The sequence below is a fragment of the Gasterosteus aculeatus genome, chromosome 12 (genome assembly GCF_964276395.1).
Source record: "Gasterosteus aculeatus chromosome 12, fGasAcu3.hap1.1, whole genome shotgun sequence".
In the NCBI taxonomy this organism is placed as follows: Eukaryota; Metazoa; Chordata; class Actinopteri; order Perciformes; family Gasterosteidae; genus Gasterosteus; species Gasterosteus aculeatus.
Window position 1 is genome coordinate 15,543,551 of NC_135700.1, and position 15,042 is coordinate 15,558,592.

Consider the following 15,042-nt stretch of genomic DNA (forward strand, 5'->3'; position numbering starts at 1 on the left):
TCTGTATCTCTACTCCACAATGGAAGCGTTGGTGTGGGTGGAGGCATCATCTGCCCATGATTACATTGCTTTGAATACAAATCTCACAGCTTGCCTCCTTGGTATCACTCTTTGTATCTTTCTGGACATATAGTATTGTGGAGCAATAGATTCATGTCAAAGAATATCTTAGCTACAAGTATGAGCCTCCTATTTCCCGTCTTTCCCTTTTATTATGGGTCCTTTTCCTCCTCCTTTTTCTCTCCTTGGTTCAGTCCAGAACATGCACTCATCATCTAATTTCCCCTCTCCTACCCTCCCTGTCTGTCTGTCTTCCTCCATTCCTCCCCTTCCTTCTCTGCCTATTTAACTACCATGGCAACGGGTAATGTGGTGGCGCTCAAAGGACCATGGCTCATTGAGAATAACAGGGCAGCACATGCGTGTGCAGAGACACACAAACACACGCACACACACGCACCCACAAACACAATGTGGTAAGACTCCTTTAATGAGTGAAACCGTCCAAAAAGCAGAGCAAACAAGCTCACACAATGAGCACCACAAAGGAAGTGCGAAAGTGAGAGTAAAAGAAAGCGAGAGGCGTAGGAGAGCGGGGTCAAATGAAATGATAGAGCTGTAGATAGGGAGAGCACCCACACATGTCCGAGCCGCCCGTGCACATCCATCTGCTTACCGCTTACTTATACGCTCTGTCCGTTCCATTAATTGAAATATGAATTACCATTTATCCAACTGATGGATTTGGAGAAGCCATTACATTTGAAATTACAAAACAAAAACAAAAAAATCCTATGCAAAGCACCTTTTTTACAAATGAATGCACATGATCAAATAGCACATGATGAAAGTCCTTTGTTATTCCATTTATCACGCAGGAGGACAGTTGACAACAGGACTAATGCAATCTGAAAAAATAAAAGAAACAGTCCAACTATTCTCTGCTTGCATTGATTTGAACGGTTCAAAAGTCAGTGTACCTATATAATATGAACACGAAAAGTGCAAAAACGCTGATGCGGGCCCTGATCTGCAGTATGCCGAAGAGGTTAGAGCCGCCTTGTGTTGAGTGGCTTTGCGTGACAAGGGGATCAGTGATATGTGCGTGTGTCTGTGAGTGTTTGTGTGTATGTTAATGTTAAGTTGGGTTTAACACGGAGTGTTACACATTTATCACCAGACATACATACACAGGCAAGCACAGTTCTAAGGCTCTATGGTCATGTGTTCAGATTAAGACTATAAGACATGGATAACCTATATTTTTGTGTTTCAGCACAGCTGAACACTACGACACTTCACACCAATAGAACACATCTATAGTGTGGACTTTACTATTTGACACTATTTGGCGCATGGAGGGTTACAGAACAGCCCAAACTCTACGTGACACAAACACCCGGAAGGACTGAACAACAGCTGGACTACAGAGAAGAATTGTAAAGGGTTTAACAGGTTCATTAATAGACTGCTAACGTACATCCAAGCACTTGGAAAATGTCACGCTACACTTGCTGAACTGGTTAGTCAATAAGAGATTAGCCATAGCAAGTTACAGTGAAACAAAAATGTAAGACGGAATTCTGGATGGCAAAATCTTTGTGAACTGTATTTGTTGTGTCAGTATAAGACCGACATTATCCAACTAAAAGGTAAATGCGTAAAAACATATTTGGAAATATGAATAATTTAAGTAATCAATTTTTCTTGAAAAGTCGACCATTTACTGTGCCAGCTTCTCACCCGACAGCACTTTCTGCTTTTTCCATGTTTCAAGTCATTATTATTGGTTTAGGTTTTGGACTATTGGTCAGACACAACAAGGGATTACAATATGTGATTTATGGCTTTAGGGAAGCAATAAACATTTGTCATTATTGTTGGACATTTTATAGTATTAATGATCAACCGGGGGAAATAATGAACTACGGCTGCCTTAGTTGATTGGTTAACTCAGTCAATTTTCTTCCATTTGTGGTTCTTTTTTTCTCACGTGGATGAAATGATATATCTAAGAACACATATCTGGTAAATACAGTAATTGAAGTTGTATTTTTGTGTTTTTTCGGGCAAATAAGTACTTGAACTATGCCAAATCTCTCCAATCTTTTTAAATAGCTCTCTTAACTTGGCATTGTGAGGGGGGATAAGCAGCGCTAATAGCTTTGCTGATGGGAACATTCTGCCAAAAAAGCAGCACCAGGCAGTGCCTTTGTTCTATGCATAAATAAATGATCGCTTCATTTGGGCTAGAAGCTTCAATAGACTCTGCAGGAATAAGAGGGACAATTAAGAGTTCAACTGAAATAAACGGGAACTTTAAACTGAATGAGGACCTGTCTGTCTCTGCCGGAGTGAATGGGGTAATCAGCATCTTCAGATCCACCGAACACACACACACATCTGAAACGCAGCACAAACAACCCAGCCATCACACACACTCACAAAAACACACCTCATAAAACCGCTTTCTTTTTCGTATACACACCAACACACACAAAGAAGAATAACACAACAAACCATGCTGAAGCCCCACAAGCCTCAAACTCTCCTCATTTGGCACACACAAACTCTCTCTCTGTTTTGGGGACCTGGTGGCCCCAGGGTGGCCCTACTTGAACAGAGCAGTCTTATTTTGAAGGACAGGACCCCATACTGAGAGCAACACAAACACCGGAGACAGTAGGGGTCTAAAGACTTTACACAACCTGTCACTCTGTCAGTATTCCCCTGCGCTCAGTCTGACATTCGGTTTCTGTTCAACTGGCCCATTTTCTTCTTTGTCTCTTTCTCCCTCCTGTTGTTTTTGTGGTTAAGGTATCTACCAATGCAAGGTCGTCCCTTTCTAGACCAGAGCTCAATTCATTAAATAATTCCTATCAGTATGATAAGCATTTATAATCAGCTCAAAGCTTCCTTAAGGAAAAGACCATGTTGAAACAACTTTCATAGTACATTAATAAAACTACTTTGATTAGTACTGGAGTGGGTGGAGTTATAAAACAAGGGTGGTCTTGTGGGGTAAGTAAAGGCTCCCTTCACAGCGATTAAGTATTCAACTGCTTGTCAGTTCATCATACTCAATTGTGTTTGGTTTTTTAACGTGCGGCCCCCAACAGGCCACATAACTGCAGTAATGAGTCTTGTAAAAAAAAAAAAGTATTTTTTTAGAATGATATAATGAATAAGCGGGACTCTATAGCTGAATAATATACCGTAGTTACATGTATAGACTACGGCAAATCTGTGCAACTTGCTATTATAGAACCTTTTTTGTTTCTATGTTTCTATCCTGAATGAGCTAAAGAAAGACACTTAAACTGTCAACATTGAGCATTGCCTTAAAGACTCGGTAGGAAAGACGCTCCCTAGTAAACAGGTTAGAGCGGTACATGCAAATGAACTAACAAATTCCTTGCCTCAAATTGACGTCCCCAATAACGAGATCTATTAGCAGCATGCAAATGAGAGCTCTCGATCCCTTCATTCAGGGCCGGGGTTGCTGTCTATTTGCTTCATAAACAAAGTGCCCTATTGTAGCCCAAATGAGCCTTTCTGCAAACGACCATTGAGCAGGGACTCTCTGATCCCTCTCACTCCCCCATCCAAATGACAAACGATTGTGCTGGAATTGTCCCGACAACCTGAATCAAGTTAGCTCGAAAATGGACTTCTGCTGTATCCCGCACAAACCAAAGTCTTGTGAATAGTTTATTATCAATATTAAGGAATCCGCTCCATCCATCCATCCATAAATAAGACATAAATAAAACCCTAGTCCAGAAAGATCTACCCATTAACTCAAGGGGAAACTCCTTGGCCAAGCAGACATCTGGGCTCTGGAGGCCTCAGGCACACCAAGTCCTGAGCAATGTGTGCCAATTTATTTGTTTATATATTAACAAAGGACAACGACGGCATGATGAGCTGTTGTCTGTTTTGTAATAGTCTGGATTTAATTGCACACCCATACAAACATACTTTCTTTCCTGCCATTTTTTGTCTGTCATTGCATCAGAACCTCGATACACAAATGTATCTTCTAATTAATTGATATCATTGTCGAAACAATATATCAATTGTGTCTTGTCAAATATACTGACATTGTTAGGAAGCATTGGGGGCAATAGGTTATTCAAATATACATTTGGGATATGTGATTTTAGGGGGTGGTGAATGGTTTGGAAGGTATTCTTCACCTTTAGGTTGACATCCGGTTCCGGCCATGCGATCTGCGGGACTGACCTCTAAACGTCAACACACAACTGCAATTATGTAATACGTCTAAATCTCTGCATCTAACATGAAGACAGCTCTAATTATGTCCCAGCCTACAGCACATCCTCTGGGAACCAGAACATGTGGGGGCAGCTGGGCAATACAGGCCATATTCCTACGTGACATGGAGGCACCAAAGCATGCACGCACACACACAAATAATTTCACTACTTATACAATTTTGCAGTCTAATTTCATCTGCCTTCTCTTCCACTTTCCCTTCTTATGTTTCAGTCCATCTTGCTCTCTTCCCTCAGGTTTAATTGCCTTTGTGGCAGATGGGGTGGTGGTTGGTCTGCAGGAATCAATGTCTTCATTGTGGGACTGAGGGAGAGATTAGCAGCTAGTTAGCACCCGTGAGAGACGACAGCTGGTACCGTTAACCTCCGCTGTCACTCATACACACAGCGGCAGGAAATACTAGTGTCACTTAACCCTTAGCTGGGCTCAACAATTACACACCAGAGATATACTGCGCTGTACCTTAAGCCTGTCACTCAAACACAGAATAAAGGGGGCCTTGGCTACAATGTTAATCGGGCCCGCACACTCTGGGATAATCCATTTGTGGCTTAGCCTGACATGGAAAAGAAGGAAAAAAAAGCAGTATTTACAAAGTCACCCCAAACTGAGCAATAACCGAGGGCGCCGCTCCTCACTCTCCGACAGAGTAGGGTGGAAAAACATGTTTCTAAATCAAAACGGGAATATGTTGCAACCTATGAATTGACTCACAAGATGTGAAAGCTTTGCCACCGAGGCAGAGCAAAAATGTATCATGCGATACATGACCCAAAAAGTGACCGCAGCAGCTGCTGACAATGGCTCCAGTTCCATTAAGGAATCTGAAAAACGCCACGCTGATTTGACAGCAGTCGTTTATATTACATTTTGTTCCAAGTTCAATTTATAAAACTGACACGCACAACAACTGTCACTTGGTAAAAATAATCATCAAACAATTCATATACTTTCCCAATAACAATTAGTATCACATGTTAATTCCAAAGGCATGCTGGCTTTCTTTCAGCCATTTTTCTGTTTTGATTAAACAAAATGTGGACCCCTAAAAACAACACTCTTTTAAGCCTATTTTTACTAGCAGTTATAGATTCACTTCCACACCATCATACCTAAACATGCAGAGCACATGAATAGATCTGTCATCACACACACACCCACACACACACACACACGTTGTATCAGCAGCAGAGATGTGGTTTTCCAACAGGACTACTGCGCCTGGTCCAAGCCGACCTCAGTCGAGGAACTAGAAGAGCTTTTGTTGCGACTGCATCATCTTCAGAAAGCGGTCTGTTCCGTGACTTGAGGAACTGAGGGTGTCAGTTACTTGGCTCTGTCTTCATCTGGGTCAAATCAAGTTCAACAACAGATGCTTCGTGCAATCCGTGACGCACCCGTTCTGACATGACACTGGGTTTGAACATTTGTATCGTACTGATCTGATGAGTGACATCATCCATCCACTCGGGACATTTTAAATTGTATTATTAACTTCAATCCCAAAAGAATCTGTTTATCATATTTCCTCTATTTTTTTAAAGGACTGATGTGAGAATCAGACAAACAGTGATGTTGACACTTGCCTGAAATACTTACTTTTGACATAAGAGACATAATGTCACAAATTCTCTTCACCTATAAAACAATAAATAGCAAAATAATGTTCTGGGCTGATATTTGTCTGGGTTTGACATGGGAAAGACAGATTAAACACACAACATGCTCGCCGGCCTTGTCCAAGTTCACCTGCCTTTCAACAGGCTAATATCATTATTCCAACAGCTGCAGCATATTTAATGCAACTCGCTGTATTTCCCATTTCCCGTTGTTCAAAGTATAAACCACAGCTTGTACATTGTAGCCAAAACATGGGTGAAACCAATCAGCATCTGTAGTGGTACTGTGACATCTGGATGAACACATGACAATTTAAGGTTGTGAAGAATAAAACAACGCAACCTAAAACAGGCCTTGTAGGTTTTGCCTATCATATTATTTAATTTTTTTCGGCATAATTCACCTTGTGGAGAATTACAGGTAGTCCGACAGTAGTTTTGCGTTGTAAAACAAGAACCCGAGAAAATCTAAATCCCAAATAGAGCACCGTACACGGTCTTTGTTACCAATGACTACGTAGTGCAACCCGGTAATTATAGTCTAGCCATTGAGAGACACCTTGCTCTGCCTCTCTCGGGAGTAACAAAGGAGAAGGAAGGGAAGTAACATGATATAGATGGATGGCGTCCCCCCTCAGACAGTGTGTAACACGGCGCCTTTTCTGCAAATATTTAAAATATCTCCTTAAAAAGTATCAATCACACAACCACCTTTTCTCTTATGAAACGTCTCAAACTGTTGCTGCTCAGATTGCACAATCCATCCATCAGCTACTGCTCAGATTCAAGGAAGGTCATGAGTGCGGGAGAACGTACGCGTTGATCTATGTCTATACTAGGAACAGTAACGTGTGTCGAGAGGCAACCTGTAACACGAGGAGCGCAGATCACCTTTTCTCAACGGTTCCCCTGCTCCTGGTAACGCTTTGATATCCCAGGCTTGTGTCAAAGCCAATTCATTGGTGGTTCTGAGTATCCAATTTGTTCAAATCCGGCATACAGGCAATGTTTTTTTTCTTTTTGAAGTGTAACACAAGGCCTTTCCACGGTTTCTGTCCAAACCATCTGTGTGTCCAATGACAATAAAGGATATTGGTAGTTTGCTCGTGGATGCCTTGTAGAGCCCGTTTGCAGAGAATACAAATGATCTCAGTCTATAAAATTGGCTATTACTATTAAAAACCAGCTCAAATTACAATACATCTTGCTTAAATACGTATTTGTTGTGACATTTAAGAAGTTTCCCTTCCCATTTAGAATCGTACACGAGCCATTGTAGCCTTTTCCTCTCGTTGCATCGTGTAAGAAGTCCTTTGTCCTTAGCAAGGACAGGACACTACAACGTGACACTCGGCATACTGTCGTTTTGAAGTTATTGACAATCTCAACACTGTGTCACCAAGATCCCTGCATTTCCACAATACCATTTTAACCAACAATATGCATTTCCTCCTCTCACTCATTCACAGCAGCAAGCTATTCTGCCCCCCCGACACACACACACACACACACACACACAAAGCATGCAAGATTGAGTGTCACACACAGAACCACATACCTCCATGGCCAGTGCAGCCGTCTGCTGGTCATAGTGGTTCAGTAGATTGGGCATGAAGGTGGTGTTGTAAGGCAGATCCTGGCACATTCTCAGTCTGATGGGCTCACAGCTAAACTCACTGTGGCTTTCCATGGAGTCCATGTGAATGGAGACAGCGGGCGTGACCACAGAGAAGAGGAGCAGGACGAAAGGGACCAGGAGGGTAGAAAAGCAGATAGGAACTCGTTGTCTGCAGTGGATTTTTGCAGTTTTTGGAACCCGGTCGTTCGTAAATCCTCTCCCAACAGGTGCTCGCATTCTAATGTTTGACATTTCTCCACAGCGGCTCAGTCTGATGACTCTATCGTCACCAAGGCAACCGCTAGATAGTCCTGAAGACATGCGGGAATTCTTCTTAAAGCTCAACATGAGAAGCAATTAAGTCCATTGTCAGTGGTGGAGATCAAAGCAAGAAAAATCCACAAGAGGGGTAACCTGTGTATGTGCACCATGAACACGAGGCCCCAATGAATGGAGCTGCCCTTTGTGTCAGTCTGCAAAGTCTTCTATCATTGTAGTAGTTGCTTTTCTTGTGGGGTCCCAGAGTATAATGGATTTTCCCTCATTTAGAAGAAAATGTCTCCCGACCTCACGGTAATCCCCTTTCCAAAAACAGATTCCCCTTCATCCTCACACCGAAACCATGTCGCTGAGCTGACAAATCCACCGAGGGCCGACTGCTGGAGGTCTGCTCCGGGCTACCGTACATCGCCTTCTTCCTTTTTTACGTCAGTTGCCTCTCCCCTCACTCCAACGTCCATCGACGCCTCTGCAGTCGAGCCCACAAACAGGTTATCATCCTCGAAATGATTCCACCGATTCCTCCGGAAGACACGGACTCCTGTGTTTAACCTTCAACTGCCTCGCAGGGGTGGATCCATCAAGCAGGTCCTGCAGGTTCTAAAAACACACAAAGAGGAGCCTGATGGTCAAACAAGCGGAGTGGGCTCCACCGTGAGTGAAGCTGTAGCTATCTGATACTGATCAGCCACGCCCCTCAGACCACACAAACCGGGATTAGAGAAATACCTGCTCGTGGTAGGTGGGAGTCTCTGAAGACCACGACCGCGTATTACAACCACCAACACGTTCAGAGAAAAGCAGGATAACTTATGACGCTTCAAGTTGCAAGCAGTTAAAGCGGACGTTACACCTGCGAATGACCCCCCCTCTTCCTCTCGTGTTTGTGTGAGGTTGGCCGGGCAACAGTAACGTTCCCCTGCGATGTTTCACACTGCGCCTCGGTGCCTTTATGGTTGAATACAATGTCAACTTAAAATGCAAAAACAACACGTGTTCTAATAAAAATGAACAATAGTTTTCTATCGTAATGAAAGCGCACATATTATCGCCGTTTATTGAGACTTACACCTGCGTCCAATTGGTCCCGGCCGACCGTTAGACGCGAGCTAACGTTAGCGCGCTAGCGTCACCGCGATATCGATCACGTCAAAGTGCGTTACGCCTCCGGGACGCGCCTCATTCCTTGCGGGACACATCCTGCGACGTTAGCGCCCGTTAGGGGAGAACCGGGCGCACACCTTTTAACAAAACATTTTTTTTTTTTTTAAAGAGGTGGGCTGTGCGAAGTCCTCCCTTTTCAGAGAATCACGGCGATGACAAGCACGCGACATCGACGTGAACGGCCGTGTTTGTCCCCGCGGTGTATTCAGCGCGACGACGCGCGGCTCGTGCGCGTAATTCGCTTAAAGCCGCGCGGGCGAAGTAACACCGAGAAGGGATCCGACCGGTCACGAGCACCTGGTTGTAAATACTTTACCTTGGGTGAAGAATAGCGAGCGGCTCCGTTCACTGCAGTACTTCCCCGCGTCTCCGTTGGCAGCTGTGCTGCCCGCAGCGTGCAGAAGCGGACACGGCGTGCACGCGGATTCATCGTGACCGCGCAAAGACATGATGCAAAATTGGCCCCAATGATCGTCTTAATTCACTGCTGATAGAAAATTGATGGCGACAAACTATTTCATTTCAATATATGTAAGCGAAAGAAGGATTTAGTAAAGTCAGATGTGCTTTTAATTGCTATTGTCATTTTGCCTATCATTTGTAGGGAGTAGATGGCATAAAAAATAGTATGTGTGGTTGAAAAATATGAAAAAATAAATTAAAGCCGTCAGCTGAAGGAAGACACCAACTGAGTAATTAGCGTGCAAGGAGTGACAGCAGTCATCAAGTAGAGAATATGTCAAGATATATGATGGACAGGCCAATGTAACATAAAAAACCTTTATTAAAGATTATACATTACATTTTTTCACTGCTACAAAACCATAAAACAAAAAAAATAATGACGTAAAAAAAAGAAAATGTTCTCAGCCAATCAGGCAAACAACTAATGCATGTTTCATGTATTTAGATCTGCTGTAGCAGGGGAAAAGATTAATGATGACACTTGTTTTTTCCGATTAGGCTGCCCCACTCCACTTATTTCAAGAGCTTAGCAGACTTGTAAGGAAACAACAATGCAATCACCACAGGTTTTGTTTTATTCATTTTGCCTCTTCAGGGCACTTCAAGTCTACCATACATTCCAGTGTTTTTTTTCATTTCTATAAAACTGACACTTTTATAGAAATGAAAAAAGCACTGGAAAACACATGCTCATTTAATCAATGACAAAGTAAGTCATAAAAAGATTCACAATAATCGATTTGCTAGAATATCAATTATCGATATTAAATAATATACATATTGATGTATCTTTATTTATGAATTGATTGCATTCTAAGTTAACTTGCTAGAGATTAACTAATTCCTACGAAAATATGTCTGCAAGAACTACATGATAATGCACTCAAACATTTGTGAAAATGCCAACATAGAAGAACACCACAACATAGGACTTGAATTCAGTTAATTTTTCCATAATCAAGCTTACCACATATTCATACTGTAATTTCCACTATACATTTTATGAGAGTACTCTGAAATGGCAAAACAGATTTGTTGGGATTGTGTCAGTCAGCACGATGTCAATATTTATCCCTTAGAGCCTGAGGATTAGTAGTGCGTGCTATGATTCCTTTCCACACAATTGAGCATGGCATTAGATTAACCGTTTCCACGCTGATCGGATCTTCTCTGCCGCTGCCTTGTGGGGGGTCTTTGGCAGTGGAGACGGCTGGCCCAGATACTGATTTAACCTCTTAATATGACCCCACTTGACATTCAACCACAGTATAGTGGAGTACAGTATATATATGTATATAGTTTATGAGCCCTTTTTCACATTTAGCGTTTTCTTTCTGAACTATTGTTATATGAAATTCAAAAAGGCAGTGTGTCTAACTGGTTTAGCTGTAAAATATATCCACAGCAATGCATAAAATATAAATGACCTTTAAGAAGTACAATTTAGCATATCCAATTTCATTTTGAGCCAAATACTTTATTTGCATAGAATTAACTTGCGTTTTACGACAAACGAAAAATTTAACTTACAGGACATGAACATATTGCTCTTTATTTCTGGACAAACTAAACTTGAGGAGTATTGGTTTTCTGAATGTACCAGAAGCAACAGAATTTTTAAATTGATAACAACAGTACAACATTCTAAACATTTCAAACAATAAAATATGTGCTTATAAAATAAAATATACTTTCATTCAATAAAATTACTGAAAAACATTTTAGCTGGATAATAAAATGGGTTTCTTAACAATTTCTTAATGGTGAAAGAAATAACATATGGCACGATCAAACCTATACGGTCATAGATGGATACTAATAAGACTAGATTTAAATTTCATTTAAGCTTCCACAAGCGTAAGGCATATGTTCACTAAAAGGATCACTAGAAGGATCTGCCGAATACTATTTCGACTACTTCTACAGGTTTTCTTTTTTTATGTTTCTATTTTTTTATGTTTCAATGTAGATTAATTTACCATTAGTTTCATTTCACATACCGATTAAAGGATTTTATTTTATTTTATTAAATGAAAACAAGGGATCCTTGAATAAGTGCACGTGGCTGAATAATAACGCAAAGCCAGAACCACTTTCCCAAAACTGAATTCACTCCATTTCTACTGTGAAACTCACCGAGCTGACTTTGGGGGAAAATCGACTGGTCTAAATACAGATGCAGCAATGCCTTTTGTGATTTATCTCCGCTTAACATCAGAGGGGCGTCCTTCCTGCTTTTGGTTCAGTTAGGGGTCAGAGTTCAAGTGCTTCCCAATCAGGCGTCGGCCTTGGGGGCCGCACTCAGCTTCTACCTCCAACTGCAAAACAGAAAGGTAGGACAAGGTCTGTATTTACATTTATTTGTGGTGATTGAGTAGGCTTGTATTTTCTCTACCACGTGGGAGTAGTTGAGTTTGGAAATGTTGTGTATGTTTGGGATAGAAAAACAGTTTGTGTGTGTGTGTGTGTGTGTGTGTGTGTGTGTGTTTGTGTGCTCACCTGCTCTTTGATGTAGCTGTTCCCGCATGGTGGCAGCCCTCTGAGGGCCAGTCCCACAATGAAGCACCAGATCGACACTCCAATCTCAACTGCTGACAAGAGTGCACAAGGGATCCACAGTGCCAGGGTGGTGTCCTGAGAGACAGGAAGTGATGGGAACGTCAAGATAAAGTGCGAAATTAAAAAACAACACGAGTTCAAACATTTCTCCTGTGATGCCTTTACGAAATTTCACACCTCAAAAGTTGCAGGCTGCAAGTTCGAAATGTGCAACAAAAGATCCGATAGGGGAGAAAAGGCGAAGAGTGCAAATGGTATGAAGTGGGCTGAAAATGTAGCAGAAAAAGTTGGACTTACATAGATTCGTGTGGTATCAAACGGGCACTTGGCACTGACAGGTGACCGAGCACTGATGGGCACATCTGTGAAATTGCATCCCAGCAACAAACCTTCCCCATTGTGGGCCACAGTGATACTTATGGCCAAGAGGAGCCCAATGCAGCATGCTGCTGAGAGCAGGGCATTCAGGAAGGATGCAATGAGAAGTCCTATTTGCTAGAGACAAAGAGACCAAACCACATTAAAAAAAACAGATGGTGGGTTAACTATTAAATCGGCATGAAATGGTCAACTGAAGTTATTAAATCACTAAGTGAAAAATAAATTAACTTCTTACGAGTCTTAGCACAGGAAGGTTCCTCGACACCACAATGGCGATAATCCCAGTGGCAATGCTCTGGAAGATTCAGACAACAATGGTTTCAGCTTTAGCAGGGTTTATTAAATGATGTGCTACGAGTAGTAATCTTAGCCCGAAGGATTCAAGCCTGTATTTTTCATCTGGGTGTCAGGCTGGGAAGACTTCACACACAAGAAAGTTTGACAAAAAAGTCTTACTAATGGCGGTGAGAAATGGGAGGCAGTGCTGGCACAATAGAGCTTGTAAATTGTCTTTTCTTTTTTCCTTCTGCGTTACCTTTAAACCCTCTAATACCCCGTGCTGTTCATTAAATAAATTAGATATTAACCGCATTGAATCATCAACAGGTGCCAGTACATCTGATAATCTAATCAAGCCTACCCTGGAGCAACCAACAGGTTTGAAAAAGCAGCTCCCTTATAGTTACAGGCAAGTTGAGTCTTAATTCCTCAGAAACATACACAGCATATTGCAGAGCCAACAATGGAAATCATGCACAATGTTGGCTGCAGGTAAAAATGTTATTCTAAAACACGGAGCAGAGAAAGTCAGAGAAGAAAAAGAATAGTTCTTTCCTAACTCTTAAAACTCATATTAAAGTGTTTTGGTCAGGATTGCTTTGCTTTTGCAATTGCCTTGGTGCACACTGCAGATTCAATATTGAAATAAAGATGTGTGTCTTATCTATTTACTCACCAGTAGGCCAGAAGTGACCGAAATGATGTTGGCTACGGTGTATTCGGTGGAGATGTGCTGGCTGGGTTTGGAAATGTGGCGGAGGACACTGCCATGGACAATAGCTCCAAGAATGAAGTTAATATGGCCAACTAGGATTAGTGTTAATCCCTTTTTCATCAGCCTCCTTGGCCCTTTGTCCTTATCTAGATGAAATAATACATACATTATAAGAATTATTCGATAGGGCCTATGTGATCTAAAACATTAAGTTTAATTTTGAAACTGTATGGTTCGAGGTTTTTAATGCATTCTTCTCCCGATCACAAAAAGATAAACAAGAGCAATTCATATAAATCTATCCTATTTCATAGCCAGACTGATACAGGGTTTAAATAGCAAACATTGTAACCAATGACTGTTTCCAAGGCATGCTGCCATGCTGGTCAGCTAATTTCAAAACGCTTGTTTCTGTTTCTAAAGGCTAGTTTTAAGAAATATAATTCTAGAGATTTGATAGCATGGACTACTTGTCATTCAAAATGTTGTAAACATGGCTTTTAAATTTCAAATTGTCTCAGAAAAACCAATGTGATGTATTTGGCACAATTTTTAAACATATGTTCAGTTGTTGAATCAAAAAAGATATAATAATATAAACATGAAATATCAAATTGATTGAATTAGTTAAATGTATTGTGAAAATATGCCTGAAAACTGTATATTTTAGTTTAAAATGCAACTGACTCATTTAGTTCCTATTTAAAAGTAATTTCATTATTGTCTTCAGTATGGATTATAATGAAAACTTGTTTTCAGGATGCACCGTAGATCATCAACAGGAAAATACATTTGTCATTTTGGGTTCAACCTAAAAGAAGTTTCACAATGTATTCTGAAAATATAAACATACACTTAAATCTATGAGGCAAACATCAGAAAAGTCTATTGATTTGATTGTGATGTATACAACATTTAAACTGGCCTGGCTCTATAGGAGCAGTATATGTGGTCTGTTTTACATTCCCTTTAATCTTCCTTTCAGGTTTCTGTTTCTTATGTGTTAGTTTGAGTAAAAAAAAAGTAGTTACCGGATTTCCAACATTCAGTATTAAAAAAAGTCAAATCTTGGACACAAACATTAACATGTATAAACAGCAAAAATGTCGATTTCTAAGTCTTTGATCTTGATTAGTCTAAAGCTCCCCCCCCACACACACACACACACAGACAGTGTTAACGTTTAGATTAAATGTACCTTTTAGATTAATGTACCTTTTATTCTGTCGGTCTATTTTAATACCGACAGGGCATTTACTCTGCAGTAAACCAGGCTGATTCGTGATCTTATGATAATAAAAACAGTCCGTGCACGTACGTGCAGGCCAGCGGTCACTTTAGAGCCGCGGGGCGAAAACTAGCTTCTCAAACACACAACGTCAGTAACGTTACACCCCGAAAGCGATTCATTTCATTGTAGAAGTACTAACCAAACGTGCACATCTCTGCTGTTCCGCGCCTTTCCGTGAAATTAATGACCGTATTGTTCAAGCAACAGTTGAGGAGTAGAAAAAACGTCTCTCTGTCCACTTCCTGTATGACGTCAGGGAATTCACCTTTGAATCACCTGTGACACGCGGGACGCGGAGGGGCGGGACAGAGGTTCCAGATTGGCGCCACCGCTGTGTCGAATCAGTCACGGGACCCGAAAGAAGTTCAGACAC

The 15,042-nt window shown here is 41.3% G+C and overlaps 2 protein-coding genes across 4 annotated transcripts in view; both read right to left on the reverse strand.

The window, feature by feature from the left end:
- LOC120812333 (frizzled-3) overlaps nucleotides 1-9,440 on the reverse strand; it is a 22,671-nt gene extending 13,231 nt beyond the window's left edge. Inside the window, exons 1-2 of one of the 3 annotated variants that reach the window (XM_040168218.2) lie at nucleotides 9,296-9,440; nucleotides 7,477-8,415 (exon numbers count right to left, since the gene is read on the reverse strand). In XM_040168218.2, the coding sequence (XP_040024152.2) occupies nucleotides 7,477-7,884 (408 nt within the window). In that variant the 5' untranslated portion in view covers nucleotides 7,885-8,415; nucleotides 9,296-9,440. Of the gene's footprint in view, nucleotides 1-7,476; nucleotides 8,416-8,544 lie in introns of all 3 variants that reach the window. The other 2 variants (XM_040168234.2, XM_040168226.2) reach the window with 2 other exon arrangements.
- Nucleotides 9,441-9,745: 305 nt separating this feature from the next.
- krtcap3 (keratinocyte associated protein 3) lies at nucleotides 9,746-15,018 on the reverse strand. The gene is made up of 6 exons (XM_040168243.2): nucleotides 14,809-15,018; nucleotides 13,340-13,524; nucleotides 12,620-12,679; nucleotides 12,301-12,498; nucleotides 11,944-12,078; nucleotides 9,746-11,762 (listed from the first exon to the last, which is right to left on the reverse strand). The coding sequence occupies exons 1-6, from the start codon at nucleotides 14,819-14,821 to the stop codon at nucleotides 11,691-11,693; spliced, it is 663 nt and encodes a 220-aa protein (XP_040024177.2). The 5' UTR covers nucleotides 14,822-15,018; the 3' UTR covers nucleotides 9,746-11,690.
- Nucleotides 15,019-15,042: the final 24 nt, after the last annotated feature.

Excerpts from the sequence above, each read along its gene's own strand:
- krtcap3 (XM_040168243.2), bottom strand. Across the intron at positions 12,680-13,339 it reads CGGTCACTTCTGGCCTACTG|AGCATTGCCACTGGGATTAT; the intron begins GTGAGTAAATAG and ends TGAATCTTCCAG. Across the intron at positions 12,499-12,619 it reads ACCTTCCTGTGCTAAGACTC|CAAATAGGACTTCTCATTGC; the intron begins GTAAGAAGTTAA and ends CTTTGTCTCTAG.